General features: G+C 37.9%; 1 protein-coding gene across 2 annotated transcripts in view; it reads left to right on the forward strand.

Moving 5' to 3' along the window:
• ZNF711 (zinc finger protein 711) overlaps positions 1-18,242 on the forward strand; it is a 203,554-nt gene that overhangs the window by 166,387 nt on the left and 18,925 nt on the right. For both annotated transcript variants that reach the window (XM_053699343.1, XM_053699344.1), the window contains exon 7: positions 15,389-15,436. In XM_053699343.1, the coding sequence (XP_053555318.1) occupies positions 15,389-15,436 (48 nt within the window). The remainder of the gene's footprint in view (positions 1-15,388; positions 15,437-18,242) is intronic.

Raw genomic sequence — 18,242 nt, forward strand, 5'->3', positions numbered from 1 at the left:
AATTATGTCAAGTCCATGGAAGACTTTGTCTACAGAGTCCGGCGCAAGTCGGAAATTTTCTGTCTTGTCTGGGAACCCTGGGAAGCCTACCTACAGAGCCTCAGAACTAAACGTTAGGATCTTCTGCCCCTCAGTGTCACTGGCCCCTGATACGGGACCAGGACGGTCTGTGCATTCCCCCCCTCCCCCTCCACTCAATGAGCCCTTTCCCTCCCCTTCCCCCCCCCCATCTAATACCTCCTTCCCCCCAGAGGGGGTACTTTAGCCCGCGACAGTGCAAAGATGGCTGAACCTTGATTTCACTCCTTTGGAGCGGTGGCCCTTGTCGGCCCCGCGCTTCCGCTCAGCTGCTTCTGCAGGCAATACCCACATAATAACTGACTACTAGCGTAATTTCGCTTTTAAAAAGCAGAACAAAAGGCGGAAAGCGCCATAACCTTAACCTACCAACTGAAAACGACTCTCCCAACCTGTGAACACTCCTGCTCACTCCTCATTTCACCTCTCACTCAGGTATAGTTTGACCTTTAGAACTGTTAGGAATGGAGGTGAAAGCCTGGTTATGTTTTGCAATATCCATGTCATTTCAATATAATGCGAGATGTAACTCCTGTAATTTTTGTGTTTACTTCATGTCTGTAATGTTCGAAAGAGTTGTGATAACTTATGCTTATAATAAAAATGTTCAATAAAAAAAACTAAAAAAAAAAAACTAAAAAAAAAAAAAAATGTTGTTTATATGATCTGGTGCACATGCAATAATAAACAGTATATTGGTTGCATCACACGCAAAGTCAGAGAGAGAGAGTGAGGGAACATTTGTCCGATATAAAAAGGCTGGATAATTGTTCTGAATTGGCCAATCATTTCATTTTGAAGCACAACAGTGTTAACACCACGTTTAAGTGGATGGTCATAGAAATAGCTAAATTTCCCAAACGGGGGGGGGGGGGGGGGCAATACTAAAAAATTGCTTTTTAAACATGAAGCTTTTTGGATTTTTACTATGGACACATGTTTACCTAAAGGATTCAATTCTTCTTTTGATTTGATTTATTTTTGGGAATAATTAAATACATTTATATATTTTTTTTCATGCACTTAGACCTTGTTTGAGGCACAGATACTAAATTAGTTTTCTAAATTATTTAATGTATTTATGTATATTATAACTCAATTTCTAATACAATATAGCTTATCAATTTTCATTTAGGGTTGATTATTTCATTTTTTTACTTCCCCTGAGAAGTTCTAAACATTGTAGATTTTGCAACTACCCACCTCGGGGTCGATCCGATATAAAGCGTCGCCCGCAAAAGCCGGCGACGCCAATATTTGCGCGGATTTGGTATCACATATACGGCATAACCTAGAAGTTACGCCCGTATATTTCTGCCGTCGCCCGCAGTTTTTTGGGCCATAGGCAGGTATACCAAACCCGCGCAGTTTGGTATCCAATATGCAGCGTAAGGACTTACGTGGCGAAAATGGAGAAAACTTACTCCATTTTCACCTCGCCACAAAAAGCAGCCGTAAGAAGCCTTACGCTGACTATTGGAGCCCCGTAACTCCCTAAACTAACTAGAAAATAAACCTAACACCTAACGCATGCGCAATGTCTATCTCCCTGTCAACCGCGATCTGCTAAAATAAACCTAACACCTAACGCATGCGCAATGTCTATCTCCCTGTCAACCGCGATCCCCCCCCCCCCGAAATCCCTAATAAAGTTATTACCCCCTAAACCGCCGCTCCCGGACCCCGCCGCCATCTACATAAACTAACCCCCTACTGTGAGCCTCTAAAACCGCCGCCATCTACCTTATCTATCCCCTAATCTGACCCCTTACACCGCCGCCACCTATATAAAAATGATTAACCCCTAATGTAAGCCCCTTACACCGCCGCCATCTCTATTAAAATGATTAACCCCTAATTTAATCTACCTACCCCGCCGCCAGCTATATTATCTATATTAACCCTAAGTATATTATAGTTAATATAGGTATTACATTATATATATTAACTATATTAACCCTAATTATATTAGGGTTAATATAGTTAATATAGTTACTATAGTATTTATATTAACTATATTAACTCTATCTAACCCTAACTAAATTTATATTAAATTAATCTAATTCATTTATAAACTAAAATATTCCTATTTAAATCTAAATACTTACCTATAAAATAAACCCTAAGATAGCTACAATATAATTAATAATTACATTGTAGCTATGTTAGGGTTAATATTTATTTTACAGGTAAATTGTTAATTATTTTAACTAGGTATAATAGATATTAAATAGTTATTAACTATTTAATATCTACCTAGTTAAAATAATTACCCAATTACCTGTAAAATAAATCCTAACCTAAGTTACAAATACACCTACACTATCAATAAATTTAATAAACTACAAACATCTATCTAAAAATACAATTAAATTAACTAAACTAAATTACAAAAAAAAACAAACACTAAATTACAAAAAATAAAAAAAAGATTACAAGATATTTAAGCTAATTACACCTATTCTAAGCCCCCTAATAAAATAATAAACCCCCAAAATAAAAAAAATTCCCTGCCCTATTCTAAATTAAACAAATTTCAAAGCTCTTTACCTTACCAGCCCTTAAAAGGGCCTTTTGTGGGGCATGCCCCAAAGAATTCAGCTCTTTTGCATACAACAAATACAATACCCCCCCCCATTACAACCCACCACCCACATACCCCTATTCTAAACCCACCCAAACCCCCCTTAAAAAAGCCTAACACTACCCCCCTGAAGATCTCCCTACCTTGTCTTCACCACACCGGGCCGAACTCCTGATCCGATCCGGGCGATGTCATCCTCCAAGCGGCAAAGAAGAATTCTTCCTCCGGCGACGTCTTCCTCCAAGCGGCAGCAAAGTCTTCATTCTTCCGGCGGCATCTTCAATCTTCTTTCTTCGCTCCGCCACCGCGGAGCATCCATCCCGGCCGACTGCTGAACTTGGAATGAGGTACCTTTAAATGACGTCATCCAAGATGGCGTCCGCCGAATTCCGATTGGCTGATAGGATTCTATCAGCCAATCGGAATTAAGTTAGAAAAATCTGATTGGCTGATTCAATCAGCCAATCAGATTCAAGTTCAATCCGATTGGCTGATCCAATCAGCCAATCAGATTGAGCTCGCATTCTATTGGCTGTTCCGATCAGCCAATAGAATACGAGCTCAATCTGATTGGCTGATTGGATCAGCCAATCGGATTGAACTTGAATCTGATTGGCTGATTCAATCAGCCAATCAGATTTTTCTAACTTAATTCCGATTGGCTGATAGAATCCTATCAGCCAATCGGAATTCGGCGGACGCCATCTTGGATGACGTCATTTAAAGGTACCTCATTCCAAGTTCAGCAGTCGGCCGGGATGGATGCTCCGCGGCGGCGGAGCGAAGAAAGAAGATTGAAGATGCCGCCGGAAGAATGAAGACTTTGCTGCCGCTTGGAGGAAGACGTCGCCGGAGGAAGAATTCTTCTTTGCCGCTTGGAGGATGACATCGCCCGGATCGGATCAGGAGTTCGGCCTGGTGTGGTGAAGACAAGGTAGGGAGATCTTCAGGGGGGTAGTGTTAGGCTTTTTTAAGGGGGGTTTGGGTGGGTTTAGAATAGGGGTATGTGGGTGGTGGGTTGTAATGGGGGGGGGGGGTATTGTATTTGTTGTATGCAAAAGAGCTGAATTCTTTGGGGCATGCCCCACAAAAGGCCCTTTTAAGGGCTGGTAAGGTAAAGAGCTTTGAAATTTGTTTAATTTAGAATAGGGCAGGGAATTTTTTTTATTTTGGGGGTTTATTATTTTATTAGGGGGCTTAGAATAGGTGTAATTAGCTTAAATATCTTGTAATCTTTTTTTTATTTTTTGTAATTTAGTGTTTGTTTTTTTTTGTAATTTAGTTTAGTTAATTTAATTGTATTTTTAGATAGATGTTTGTAGTTTATAAAATTTATTGATAGTGTAGGTGTATTTGTAACTTAGGTTAGGATTTATTTTACAGGTAATTGGGTAATTATTTTAACTAGGTAGATATTAAATAGTTAATAACTATTTAATATCTATTATACCTAGTTAAAATAATTAACAATTTACCTGTAAAATAAATATTAACCCTAACATAGCTACAATGTAATTATTAATTATATTGTAGCTATCTTAGGGTTTATTTTATAGGTAAGTATTTAGATTTAAATAGGAATATTTTAGTTTATAAATGAATTAGATTAATTTAATATAAATTTAGTTAGGGTTAGATAGAGTTAATATAGTTAATATAAATACTATAGTAACTATATTAACTATATTAACCCTAATATAATTAGGGTTAATATAGTTAATATATATAATGTAATACCTATATTAACTATAATATACTTAGGGTTAATATAGATAATATAGCTGGCGGCGGGGTAGGTAGATTAAATTAGGGGTTAATCATTTTAATAGAGATGGCGGCGGTGTAAGGGGCTTACATTAGGGGTTAATAATTTTAATATAGATGGCGGCGGTGTTAGGGGCTCACTTTAGGGGGTTATAGATATAATATAGCTGGCGGCGGGGTACGGGAGCGGCGGTTTAGGGGTTAATAATTTTATTAGGTTGCGGCGGGGTAAAGGAGCGGCGGTTTAGGGGTTAATAGCTTTTTTATTGTTAGGCTAGTGAGGGGGGATAGCGGATAGAGGGTTAGACAGTGCGGGCTATGTTAGGGAGGCGTGTTAGACAGTGCGGGTGTTTTAAACTTTAGTCAGGTTTTATAGGCGCCGGCAGTTTCTAACGTGGCGCAAGTCACTGGCGACGCCAGAAATTTGTTCTTACGCAGATTTCTGGACATCGCTGGTTTGTGAGACTTACGGCACGTTAGCATCTGACGGCGACCTATATGGGATGGCTCGAGTTGCGAGCTGAAACTGCGGGCGACGCCGGTTCCCTCGCTTGCGCCGCAAACTGCGATCGATATCGGATCGCGCCCCTCATGTGTATTCTCCTACGGTGCATTAATATACTATTAGTCCCTAGTGTATAGCTTCTATTTTGCATTATTTCCCTGAAGTTATTATTCCTTTGATCATGTATACAAAGTATTCTGATAGATTTTTCACATTTCAGATAAGTTTCATTTATTATATTATTTTTTTTCAAATGTTACTAATACCATGTTATGTAGTAAACATTTTCATTATGTGGTTTTGAAAATCTAAACTAAAAACAGTTTGAATTATATGTTCTATAAACACTCCCTTTATACCATTATATTAGGTTCTAATAAAAAATAATTGGGTTACATGATTTAGCTTAGATATGTTTGTATCCCATATCCTCTGTTTTGAATTATTTCTCCAAGTCGTTATTTCCTTAGTCCACCTTTAGTTAAGTATTAGGTAAATTTTGGTCACATGATGATGCTTAAGGCAAGCACTATTTATTTTAACCTAGTTTTAGTATTGATCACGCCTATGAGTAAGGCAAGTTAGCCGAAACATGTAAGGCATGATCATTTTGGCTTTCCAGGCTTCTATTTTGTGGTGATACCAATAAAGATACTACATTTTATGGAAGAAGTGCCGGCTACGTTCTTTTGCGATTTCAGTTTAAAACAAAACACGCTCATCATACACAAGCCCTTGCACGGCAAAAGATATAGATACACATTATACAGGTTGTACAATTTATGAATCAAATACCTAAACAAAAGAATGTTAATCTATTTACAAGCTAATTAATAATCACATAACAAGATGTGTATGTATATGTCCCTTTGAAATAGAAAAGTGTCTTATATTCATGTTATTATTATACATAGGAATAACATAGTAAAGATGCTACATCATAAGTATACGTAGCTGAATGCATAGATATTTACAGATTCATGCAACAAACTAAAACCTACAGTATATGTATGTATATATATATATATATATATATATATATATATATATATATATACACACTGGGGAAATTATTTCCAAAAGTTGATAAGGTCAAACCTAGAGTTCAGACCAAGTGGGATCCTTGTTCCCAGTCTAAAGATCCAATACATCTCCCTTTTGGCTAACAGTTGATCGAGGTCCCCTCCTCTTTTTGTAGTTCTGACTTTTTCTTTGGCACTCCATCTAAAAGGTGTTAAAGGGACATTAAACCCAAAAAAATTATTTCATGATTCAGATAGAGAATATAATTTTTAAAAAGTTTCCAATTTACTTCTATTATCAAATTTATTTAATTCTCATGTTATTCTTTGTTGAAGAGATACCTAGGTAGGTAGTGTGCACATGCCTGAAGCTCTACATTACAGGAAATAGTGCTGTCATCTTGTGCTCCTGCTAATGTATAACATTGTTGCAAAACTGCTGCTATATAGTGCTGCAGGCACGTGCACACTCTTGAGCTTACATTTCTGCTTTTCAAATAAGAATAACAAGAAAACGTGATAATAGAAGTAAATTAGAAAGTTGTTTAAAATTTGAGGTTCTATCAAAATCAAGAAAGAAAAAAAATAGGGTTTTTAAGGATGCTATTATGTCTTGTAGAAAAACGTTGAACAAGGGGAGTGGTTGATTTGCCATTAGTTATAGTAGAAAAATGTTTTCTTATGCGTGAATTAATGTCTACTAGTAAGACTTATATATTGAACCTTACACTGTACACAGGTTATAAGATAAATCACACCTACAGTAGTACAGTTAAGACAGGATTTTATGTCAAAGGTATACCCTTTTATTTCTGATTTAAAGGTAGTGGTTACCTGAGCATAGTCACAGGGTTTGCACTTTTTGTGCCCACATTTAAATATACCAAAATGTCTAAGCCAGGAACTAGGTGTTTCGGTAATCGGTTTTAGTTGGGTAGGAGATAGGATAGATCCTAGAGTGTGGCATTTTCTATAGGAACACCTGATGCCCTTTTTAACTGCTGCTTGCAGACCATCATCTGCAGCAAGCATGGAAACATGTTTTTTAACAATGTTACAAATATCTTGATAACTGGGCACTATAATTTGTCACAAAATATGTGCCTCCAAATGTATCCTTCCTTTTATCCTTATTTCTATCAGCCAAAAATGCATGCCTAGGTTCTGTCTGAACACTGTTCCTAGCTCTTTTGATATCCTTCAGTGGGTAGCACCTTTCCTTCAGTCTACATTCTCAAATTTGGGCCTTAGGTTCACCTATGAGTATGATTTGTCTAAGATCAATTTTCTTGATCTAACACTTACAGGAGGAAAGGATGGGAAAGTTATATCTGGGGTGTACAGAAAACCCATTTCTGGGAATACTTTGCTTCACGCTTCCAGTTGTCATCCAAGGCATGTCACATTTGCTGTGGCAAAAGGCCAATACACCAGGATTAAAAGAAATTGCAGTGAACAATCTGATTTTATGGTTGAGGCTGACAACTTGGAATGTAGATTGAAGATAAGGTGCTACCCACTGAAGGATATAAAAAGAGCTAGGAACAGTGTTCAGACAGATCCTAGGCATACATTTTTGGCTGATAGAAATAAGGATAAAAGGAAGGATAAATTTGGGGGCACACATTTCATGACAAATTATAGTGCTCAGTATCAGGATATTTGTAACATTGTTAAAAAAACATTTTTTCACGCTTGCTGCAGATGATGGTCTGCAAGCAGCAGTTAAAAAGGGCATCAGGTTTTCCTATAGAAAATGCCGCACTCTAGGATCTATCCTATCTCCCACCCAACTAAAACCGATTACCGAAACACCTAGTTCCTGGCTTAGATATTTGGATATATTTAAATGTGGGCACAAAAAGTGCAACCCCTGTGACTATGTTCAGGTAACCACTACCTTTAAATCAGAAACAAAAGGGTATACCTTTGACATAAAATCCTGTCTTAACTGTACTACTGTAGGCGTGATTTATCTTATAACTTGTGTCCAGTGTAAGGTTCAATATATAAGTCTTACTAGTAGAGATATTAATTCACGCATAAGAGAACATTTTTCTACTATAACTAATGGCAAATTAACCACTCCCCTTGTTCAACATTTTTCTACAACACATAATAGCACCCTTAATACCTTTAGATGAAGTGCTATAGAAAAAGTCAGAACTCCCAAAAGAGGAGGGGACCTCGATCAACTGTTAGCCAAAAGGGAGATGTATTGGATCTTTAGACTGGGAACGAGGATCCCACTTGGTCTGAAGTCTAGGTTTGACCTTATCAACTTTTGGGAATAATTTCCCCAGTGTATATATATATATATTATATATATATATATATGTAACAGCTTACAATGTGGTGTTAGGTTAAGAATTATGCATTACTGTTTCTTCAAATTACACATTATATTACCAGGGCCGGCGCTTGCATAAAGGCAAATTAGGCAATGGCCTTAGGGCGCCACAGTATGGGGGCGCAAACTGCCGGTGACAACTGACAACCTGCAGCAGCAGAAAAAATTTTTTTTTTACATTTGCGGATTGCGTTGCGGTTCGCCCCCAGTCCAGATAGATAACCTTAAATTTTCTTAGGGCGAATTGAGAAATTGGGGTGCCGTGCTAATACATGTGTAGCTAAGTTACATTTTTAAAAATATTTGCTGAAATTCAAATGTTTCCCGCGCGCACAGGCTGCATCTGTTCAGTGCACGCGGGCTTCTGTAGGGAAAGGATGAGGGGGTGGAGCTTCTGGAGCAGGAGTTGCGCTGTCCTGGCTGGAACTTCAAGTAGCTCAGCAGTTCTGATTTGGCATGGCAGCAGACAGTCACAGGTAAAGCAAAACCTGTACTAAAGTAAAGCGTATAGAAAAAACAAAGCCTGTCCTGTAAAAGCAAGTGTTAATTTAAGCAAACAGCTCAGAAACTGCACCACGGAAAATAGCTCAGACAGTTAACTACAAGTTTACTTTTACTCCACTGTCTGAGCTATTTTCCATGCTGCATGTTCTGAACCATTTGCTTAAATAAACACTTGCTTTTAAAGGACAGGCTTGCTTTGTTTTTTTAAATATATATATTTTTTTCTGATTTATGCAGGGCTGTTGGATATATATGTTAATGTCCTAAAAGCACTGTGTTTAACCCTTAGTGCCATTTGTGGGAGTATCTGCTTAATGCAGTCCTAGCTCCGTGCAGAGAGATACTGTGCTCTGCTCGGTTAAACAAGATTTATAAGCCAGGGAGCTGTTCCTGCAGAGGGAGATCACAATGTAACTGGGAAATCGGACACAAGCCCCTCACAGTAAGCAGAGGGGAGGCAAACAGGAGAGGGGGATGGGTAGGGAGAGAGTTTTGCTTGGCTGTGTCTCAGCTCAACTTGGGGATATAAGACGTGAATTCAGAGTGACATGACACTTATGCTGCTGTAAATATGTGTGTTTATGTATGTGTAAATGTGTATGTATGTGTAAATATATGTGTGTGTATGTATGTGTAAATGTGTGTATGTATGTGTAAATATGTGTGTGTATGTGTAAATATGTGTATGTGTAAATATGTGTATGTGTAAATATGTGTATGTATAAATATGTGTGTGTATGTATAAATATGTGTGTGTATGTATGTGTAAATATGTGTGTATGTATATGCAAATATGTGTATGTGTAAATGTGTGTATGTATGTGTAAATGTGTATGTATGTGTAAATGTGTGTGTATGTGTAAATATGTGTGTGTGTGTATGTGTAAATATGTGTGTGTGTGTATGTGTAAATATGTGTGTGTGTATGTGTAAATATGTGTGTGTAAATGTGTGTGTGTATGTATAAATGTGTGTGTGTGTAAATATGTGTGTATCTAAAAATGTGTGTGTGTGTATGTGTAAATATGTGTGTGTAAATATGTGTGTGTATGTATATGTAAATATGTGTGTGTATGTATATGTAAATATGTGTATGTATATGTAAATATGTGTGTATATGTAAATATGTGTGTATATGTAAATATGTGTGTGTATATGTAAATATGTGTATGTGTAAAAATGTGTACGTATGTATTTGTGTATGTATGTATATGTAAGTGTGTGTAAACATGTGTGTATGTATGTGTAAATATGTATGTGTATGTATGTGTAAATATGTGTGTGTAAATGTGTGTGTATGTATCTGTAAATATGTGTAAATGTGTGTGTGTGCATGTATGTGTAAGTGTGTGTGTGTGAAAATATGTATGCATGTGTAAAATTGTATGAGTATGTGTGTGTGTAGGTAAATGTTGTTACCTGCACATTTATGTCATGCAGAAATATCTATTACACAGGGTATATCATTTTTTTTTTTTGGGGGGGGGGGGGGGGGGCGGGAAAATGTGTTTTTGCCTATGTAGCCAAAAATCCTAGCACCGGCCCTGTATATTACGCATACAATGATCAGTATTTTCTTATATATATATATATATATATATATATATATATATATATATATATATATAAAAAAGTCCCAAGAACAGATCAGCACATCAAACGGTTATACAGCAGCCAGGGTGCACTTAAATCAAAGTCCATAATTCCAAAAGCAAAAAAGGCACTCACTGTTCATAATAAAATATAACTTTTAATAAGCCAAGTTTAAAACGACATAACGTTTCGGTGTTCACATAACACCTTTGTCAAATGTCAAAAATAGACAACTTAATGCCCAACCACTCACCTGTATATACTGTATATACTGTAGGTTTTAGTTTGTCGCATGAATCTGTAAATATCTATGCATTCAGCTACGTATACTTATGATGTAGCAGCTTTACTATGTTTTTCGTATGTATAATAATAACATGAATATACAACACTTTTCTATTTCAAAGGGGCATATACATACACATCTTGTTATGTGATTATTAATTAGCTTGTAAATAGATTAACATTGTTTTGTTTAGGTATTTGATTCATAAATTGTGCAACCTGTATAATGTGTATCTATATCTTTTGCCGTGCAAGGGCTTGTGTATGATGGGCGTGTTTTGTTTTAACCAAATAGGATTGTAGTATCCTCTTTTTAATTTGTTAGTTTAGCATAGCACCTTAAGCTATGATTACAGCTCCCAGCCGAAATGCATAAGCCTGTGGTGCTACGCTCACCTACACTTGTTTTCTCTGTGAAGTATTTTAACTGATGGATCAATAAATTAAACTTTTAATTGAGCATTCCTCCTTTTCGTCATTACTAAAACTCTACACCAGTTGGATATGCTCATTGCACGCAAGGACCAACACTGCGAGCTGGTACATGCTCCGTCCAGCAGATTTGTTTAGTCCCGGAACCGTAACGCCATCAGTGTCATCAGCGAATACACACGTGGAACGCTTGCCACTAGAGGGTGAGGGACGCCGACAGACTCGGTTGTGGATCCAAGCGATCTAAAGAAACGAGTCCCTGTTTCCTGGTAAGACTCCGTGTGTTTTCTGCTTATTTGTTTGAAGATAGTATTATGGGACTATCATAAGGTGTGTGCGGTTCGTTAAAGCCTCCTTTGGTCAGTGGCTTGTACGCAGTGTTTTTAAAAAGCAAATAGTATTATCAGTCCTGGAGACATAAGACTGGTTCTGTTTCTTTTTAATCAATATTTCTTACAGACCAGAGACGTTGCAAAATTACTTCTAACTGTCTTGCCCTCCAGACCTCCTTAAGGCCCTCTGTGGCCTAGTGTATGGAGGTAATTGGCTTCATGGTGTCCAGCATAGATATCATCCCATTCGCCATGTTCCATCTCAGACCTCTTCAGCTGTGTATGCTGAGGCAATGGAACGGCAACCACTCGGATCTGACACAACAGATTTCTCTGGACAACCGGTCGAGCAAGTTTCGGCTATTCTAATTGCTCCATCGTGGCCGCGAAGGATGTGGGTCACGGACCTGGTGGGGATATCCTCATCTCCTCCATGGAAGTTGCCATAGAAACATAGATATTGACGGCAGATAAGAGCCATAGGCCCAGCAAGTCTGCCCGACCTTACCTAACAGTATAAACGTATCTAGTTCGTAGGATAGCCTTATGCTTGTCCCATGCATTTTTAAAGTCCCCCACAGTGTTTGTTGCTACTACCTCTTGAGGAAGTTTATTCCATAAATCAATCACTCTTTCTATAAAGAAGTGCTTCCTCAAATTACTCCTGAATCTATTACCCTTTAGCTTGAGCTCATGACCCCTTGTTCTTGAATTTTCCATTTTATGTAAAATACCCACAGCCTCAGTTTTACTAAACCCTTTAATGTACTTGAAAGTTGCTATCATATCACCTCTTTCCCTTCTCTCCTCTAAGCTATACATATTTAGGTCATTGAGCCTATCCTGGTAAGTTTTATTTTTTAGACCATGTACCATTTTGGTAGCCCTCCTTTGCACAGATTCAAGTTTGTTAATATCCTTCTGAAGATATGGTCTCCAGAACTGCACACAATACTCAAGATGAGGCCTAACTACTGATCTATAAAGTGGCATAAGAACCTTACTATTTCTGCTGCAAATACCTCTACCAATACATCCAAGCATTCTGCTAGCCTTACTCGCTGCACTACTACATTGTTTACTAAGTTTTAAATCATCTGAAATAATAATTCCCAAGTCCTGTTCCTCGTCTGTAACAGTCAGTAAAATGTCATTGAGTCTGTAATTAACATTTGGATTTTTCTTCCCTAAATGCATTATTTTACACTTTGCTGTGTTAAACTTTAGATCCCAGTCATTTGTCCAATCCTCCAATTGTTGTATATCACTTCTCATTTTGTCTACCCCCCCTGGAACATCCACTCTGTTGCAAATTTTTGTATCATCTGCAAAGAGACATACTTTCCCCTGTAGCCCTTTGCTGATATTGCAGATAAATATGTTAAACAAAACAGGCCCCAGAACTGACCCCTGAGGAACACCACTAGTAACAGCCCCCTCTGCTGAATGAACTCCATTCTAATAGGATGTTATTTGAGTATTGTGTTAATAATATGAGAATATAATCTATGCTAAGGTGGTTGTTAATGTATGTCTAATGAATTTTACAAATGTATCACTATTCTGACATTTTTTAGGCTAGTGCAATAGTTTAATAAGACCAAACCATGGTTGCAATCACATAATTAGTTACTTTGTGAGCTTTTTAACTTCTCATTTGTATATAGGTTTTGTATGAATGTTTTCTATATGACAAGTGGTTTTTTATGACTTTGTTTAGATTTACAGCCCATACTAACATAGTTAATTGATTAATTGAGTAATTAAACACATGAATTGTTAATGCTATAAAGGAAGGCTAAAGGCTGTACTATGACATCACATGATTAAGGGGACCGCCCCGAAACGTTGTGTTTTCTCTGATCCCCATGTTCTAAAATAAAGGGATTTTTAATCTGACACCTCTATGCTGTTTCTATGATTTGATGGTGGGTTTGGCAGTGGCCCACGGATGTGTCCGTTCCTCTGGCTAAAGTGCTGGTTCTTGTTTGGATTTTATAAGATCAAGGTGTCCAGGATTTTTTCCTTTCTCCAAGAGGTTTGGAGAAGGGACTTGCCGCTAGTTTCTTAAAGGGACAGATTTCGGCTTTATCTGTGTTATTGCACAAGAGGCTCACTGACCTTCCTGATATATACAGTCTTTTGTTCAGGCTCTGTCTAAAATCAGGTCTGTGTTTAGACCTACCTCTCCTCCTTGGAGTTTAAATCTGGTTCTTAAGGTTTTGCAGAGGGCTCCGTTTGAGCCTATTCATTCGGTTGATATTAAGTTACTGTCTTGGAAGGTTCTTTTTCTACTGGCCATTGCTTCGGCACACAGAGTCTCTGAGATGGCGGCCTTGCAATGTGACCCACCTTACCTAGTTTTTCATGCTGATAAGGCTGTTCTTCGCACTGGGTTGTATTTTCTCCCTAAGGTTGTGTCTGATCGCAATCCATCTTCTTCAAAGGAACGATTATTTCATAATTTGGATGTGGTTCGGGCTTTGAAATTCTATCTTCAGGCTACGAAGGATTTTAGAAAGACTTTGTCATTGTTTGTTGTCTATTCTGGGAAGCGTAGAGGGCAGAAGGCTTCTTCCACTTCCCTATCTTTCTGGTTAAGGAGCATTATTCGCTTAGCATATAAAAAAAAAAGTGGGTCATAAGCCTCCTCAGAGGATTAGGGCTCATTCAATTAGAGCTGTGGCTTCATCTTGGGCCTTCAAGAATGAGGCCTCTATGGAGCAGATTTGTAGGGCGGCTACCTGGTCCTCCTTACATACCTTTTCAAAATTTTAAAAATTTGACGTTTTTGCTTTGGCTGAAGCAGCTTTTGGGAGAAAGGTTTTGCAGACTGTGGTGCCCTCAGAATAGGGTCCGCCTCTCTTTTTATCCTCCCGTTTTCATTAAGTGTCCTCTAGAGCTTGGGTATAAGTTTCCCACAAGTAAGGAATGAAGCCCTGGACTCTCCTCATATTAAGATGGAAAACATAAATTATGCTTACCAGATAATTTCCTTTCCATCTGTCTGAGGAGAGTCCACGACCCCCGCCCGTTTTTTTCCATTGCGCGGACCAAATTTTTTTGTTCTTCTGGCATCATTTATACCCTGATATTTCTCCTACTGTTCCTTGTTCCCTTAGCAAAATGAGTGGGGGATGAGGGGAGTGGGGGAGGTATTTAAGCCTTTGGCTGGGGTGTCTTTGCCTCCTCCTGGTGGCCAGGTTCTGTATTCCCACAAGTAATGAATGAAGCCGTGGACTCTCCTCATACAGATGGAAAGGAAATTATCTGGTAAGCATAATTTATGTTTTTTGCATAAGTGACCTTAGATAACTGTGTGGTCAGCTCCATCAAAGCTATAAACACATAGGTAAATTCCTGTTAGCTACTATCCTTGCAATTATTGAGCATGACACAGCCAGTGATTGGCATGTTGTGTGACGGCTGTTTCTGATTGCCTGACCATCCATGTGTTAATTCCCTTTGATAGTAGAGCAGCAATTAATGTATTAAGCTAGTTTTGTCTTGAGGTATAATGAATAGCAGAAAACTGTAAAGGAGCCTTTTGACTGATTTTGGTTGTCCGTGACTGATCAAAAATGTCGTTGTTGGTTACAGTGATTGCCAACTAACATTGACACCAAATATTAGCTCTAGTTAATTAACAATCTCTGTATTGATACTCTCTTTATGGTATGAATACAATTTATATTTTACGGTTTGTAGGATAGATAAGGTAAAAGAACAGGATGATAATGCAAATGAATTTGGCAACGTAATGTACTATCGAAGTTATTTATCTTTCAAAAGATCAAAAATATAGTTCATTCTGACTTTTGTTTAGAACATTATCTTTATAAAACAGTTGTTACTTGTAAAGGAGCTATGCATATATATGACTTAAATAAACAGAGTAACATTTACATTTTTCATTTGTTGTTTCTGTTTCTCCAATAGGAGAAGATCAAGAACTTCCAAGAAAGTATGGGGATTGGCAAGAAACAGGTAAACTTTCTGTAGGTTTTCTGTTATTTGACCATTATTTGCTTACATTGCGTGATGTCCATCACCAAATTAAAACAACATAGAAAGTTTATGTTGTCTTTCATACATTTAATTTAAAGGGACATGAAACCCCAAATCTTTATTTCATGATTCAGGTAGAGCATACAATACTAAACAACTTTCCAATTTATGTCTATTATAACAATTGTTTTGTTCTCTTGGTGTCCTTTGTTGAATGAGCAGAAATGCACTACTGGGAGCTAGCTGAATACATGGGAGTGAATGGCAACTGGCATATATGTGCAGCCTCCAATCAGCAGCTAGCTCCCACCAGTGCATTGCTGCTCCTAAGCCTACTTAGATATGCTTTTTAACAGAGCATACCCAGAGAACTAATCAAATTTGGATAATAAAAGTAAAATGAAAAGTTGTATAAAAGTGCATTCTCTATCCCAATCATGAAAGTTTAATTTTGACTTTACTGTCCCCTGAGCGTGTTTTATTGATATTCACAGTTAGGTTTAAGAGAAGGTATGTCTTTTTTTTGAGACATAATGAGTCCACGGATCATCTTAATTACTAATGGGATATTCACCTCCTGGTCTGCAGGAGGCGGCAAAGAGCACCACAGCAGAGCTTTTAAATAGCTCCTCCCTTCCCTCCCACTCCAGTCATTCTCTTTGCCTACGTTAGTGATAGGAAGTGGTAAAATGAGGTGTTAGTAAAAGATTCTTCAATCAAGAGTTTATTATTTTTAAAGTAGTGCAAGATTGTGCTGCTTTGTCCTAGGGTGTAGCCGTAGTCCATATCAATCTCTTCAGTAGAGCATTGGTGGCTTTAGAGCAATGGGAACTTGTGGGACATAATTCTCACTGTGCCTCCCATATACTGATGCTGCCCTAACCCTGAAAAATTTGAGGGATATTACTCAGTATTTTCTCTTATTTCATAGATCCATGTGAGGAATAGGACCTCTCAAACCTGGGAACTGCCTTTGCTGTCGGTCAGAATATGAGGTAAGTGCTGACTTTTATTTCTGGGGTTAAAAGAAAGAACTCAGAAGAAGTTGGACACTTACTTTGTAAGGATGGGACTTATAAAGAAGCCCTTAATGGATTGGGCACTTTATTTTTATCTGGCATGAATTATCCTTTATACATAGGAGACTATGCGACAGCTAACGCAGGCACTGGGGAATCAATTGTGGTGTTTCACAAGGGCACTTTGTATTTAATATGCAATTCTCCTTACAGGGCAACTGACAATGGTGGTAGTCACATCTCCCAGCAGTTACTTAAAAAACATGCCGACCGGGAGATGACTGTACTGATATCGACCTCGATGGGCGTAATTGGGCTCTTTTGTGTTTAGTAATTTTACTTTAACTCAGGACACTATTGTATTAGTAATTGATCACATCTTCCGGCGGTTAGTAATTGATCACATCTCCCGGCGGTTACATAAAACAATATGCCGACCGGGAGATGACTATATTGTCAACGACGGGCGGTCCTTGAGGAGGCGCATTTGCATAGCGCGCCTGTTCCCCTTCTCTTCCGGAGAGTCTAAAGAGATCTTGTGCAGTTGCTGGTCCTATTACGCATCCTCATATTATATCATGCGTTATTAGGACCGGAGACTGTCTTCCCCTGTTGCGGTGGAGTTCTGGATCTGAACGTACTGCTCAGAGGGAGTTAGTTTTACTGTTCAGGCAGGCACCTCAGCAGTTTCCTGCTGAGGGGCATTGATAAATTGCAAAGGTTATTTAAGCTGTTCTGCCCTATTTACAGCAAATAATAAAAAAAAGGAAAAAAGTTACCATTTTAAAATTTAAAGCGAAGGTAACGTTTTTGTTTATTTTGCATTTATTAAAAAATTAAAGATTTTTTTTTTTTTTTTTTTTGAGATCTTGGTTCCTTGTGAATCATAATGGACCAAGAGGCTATGGAGAGGGTCTCTTTCTTTTGTGTTGTTGCACAATGTTTAACCACCAACTCCTTTTCTGTTCCTCATGTATGTGAGGAATTTAATCCTTAGGGATAGTCCTTTTTTTCTCAGACAACATTTTCCATAGAGGATGTTGTTCAGAAATTTAATTACAATGTTCAATATGCACAATTTTCTCCTTAGGAGTCCCAAATTTTATTGCCCTCACATGCAGTGCCCCGCGCTTTCTCTATAACTCATTTTGGGTTACTTTACAAGACTTCGCTCTTCTCATGTGTTCTGATGCGTTGTCTGCTTTCCCAATATTGCAGGGAAAGCGTTAGAGGAAAAAACAGATATTCAGCAAGCGAGGTTTCTGACACAGTGTATTTCCTCTTGCTGATGCTGAAGTTGTATCTTTCAAGTTTAAGCTACATCACCTCCGTCTGTTACTCAAGGAAGTTTTAGCTACATTGGACGACATCGACTCCTCAGTCGTAATTAATCCAGAAAAAAACATAATTTATGTAAGAACTTACCTGATAAATTCATTTCTTTCATATTAGCAAGAGTCCATGAGCTAGTGACGTATGGGATATACATTCCTACCAGGAGGGGCAAAGTTTCCCAAACCTTAAAATGCCTATAAATACACCCCTCACCACACCCACAATTCAGTTTAACGAATAGCCAAGAAGTGGGGTGATAAGAAAAAAGTGCGAAAGCATATAAAATAAGGAATTGGAATAATTGTGCTTTATACAAAAAAATCATAACCACCGCAAAAAAGGGCGGGCCTCATGGACTCTTGCTAATATGAAAGAAATGAATTTATCAGGTAAGTTCTTACATAAATTATGTTTTCTTTCATGTAATTAGC

This window comes from Bombina bombina, chromosome 1 (assembly GCF_027579735.1).
Source record: "Bombina bombina isolate aBomBom1 chromosome 1, aBomBom1.pri, whole genome shotgun sequence".
NCBI lineage: Eukaryota > Metazoa > Chordata > Amphibia > Anura > Bombinatoridae > Bombina > Bombina bombina.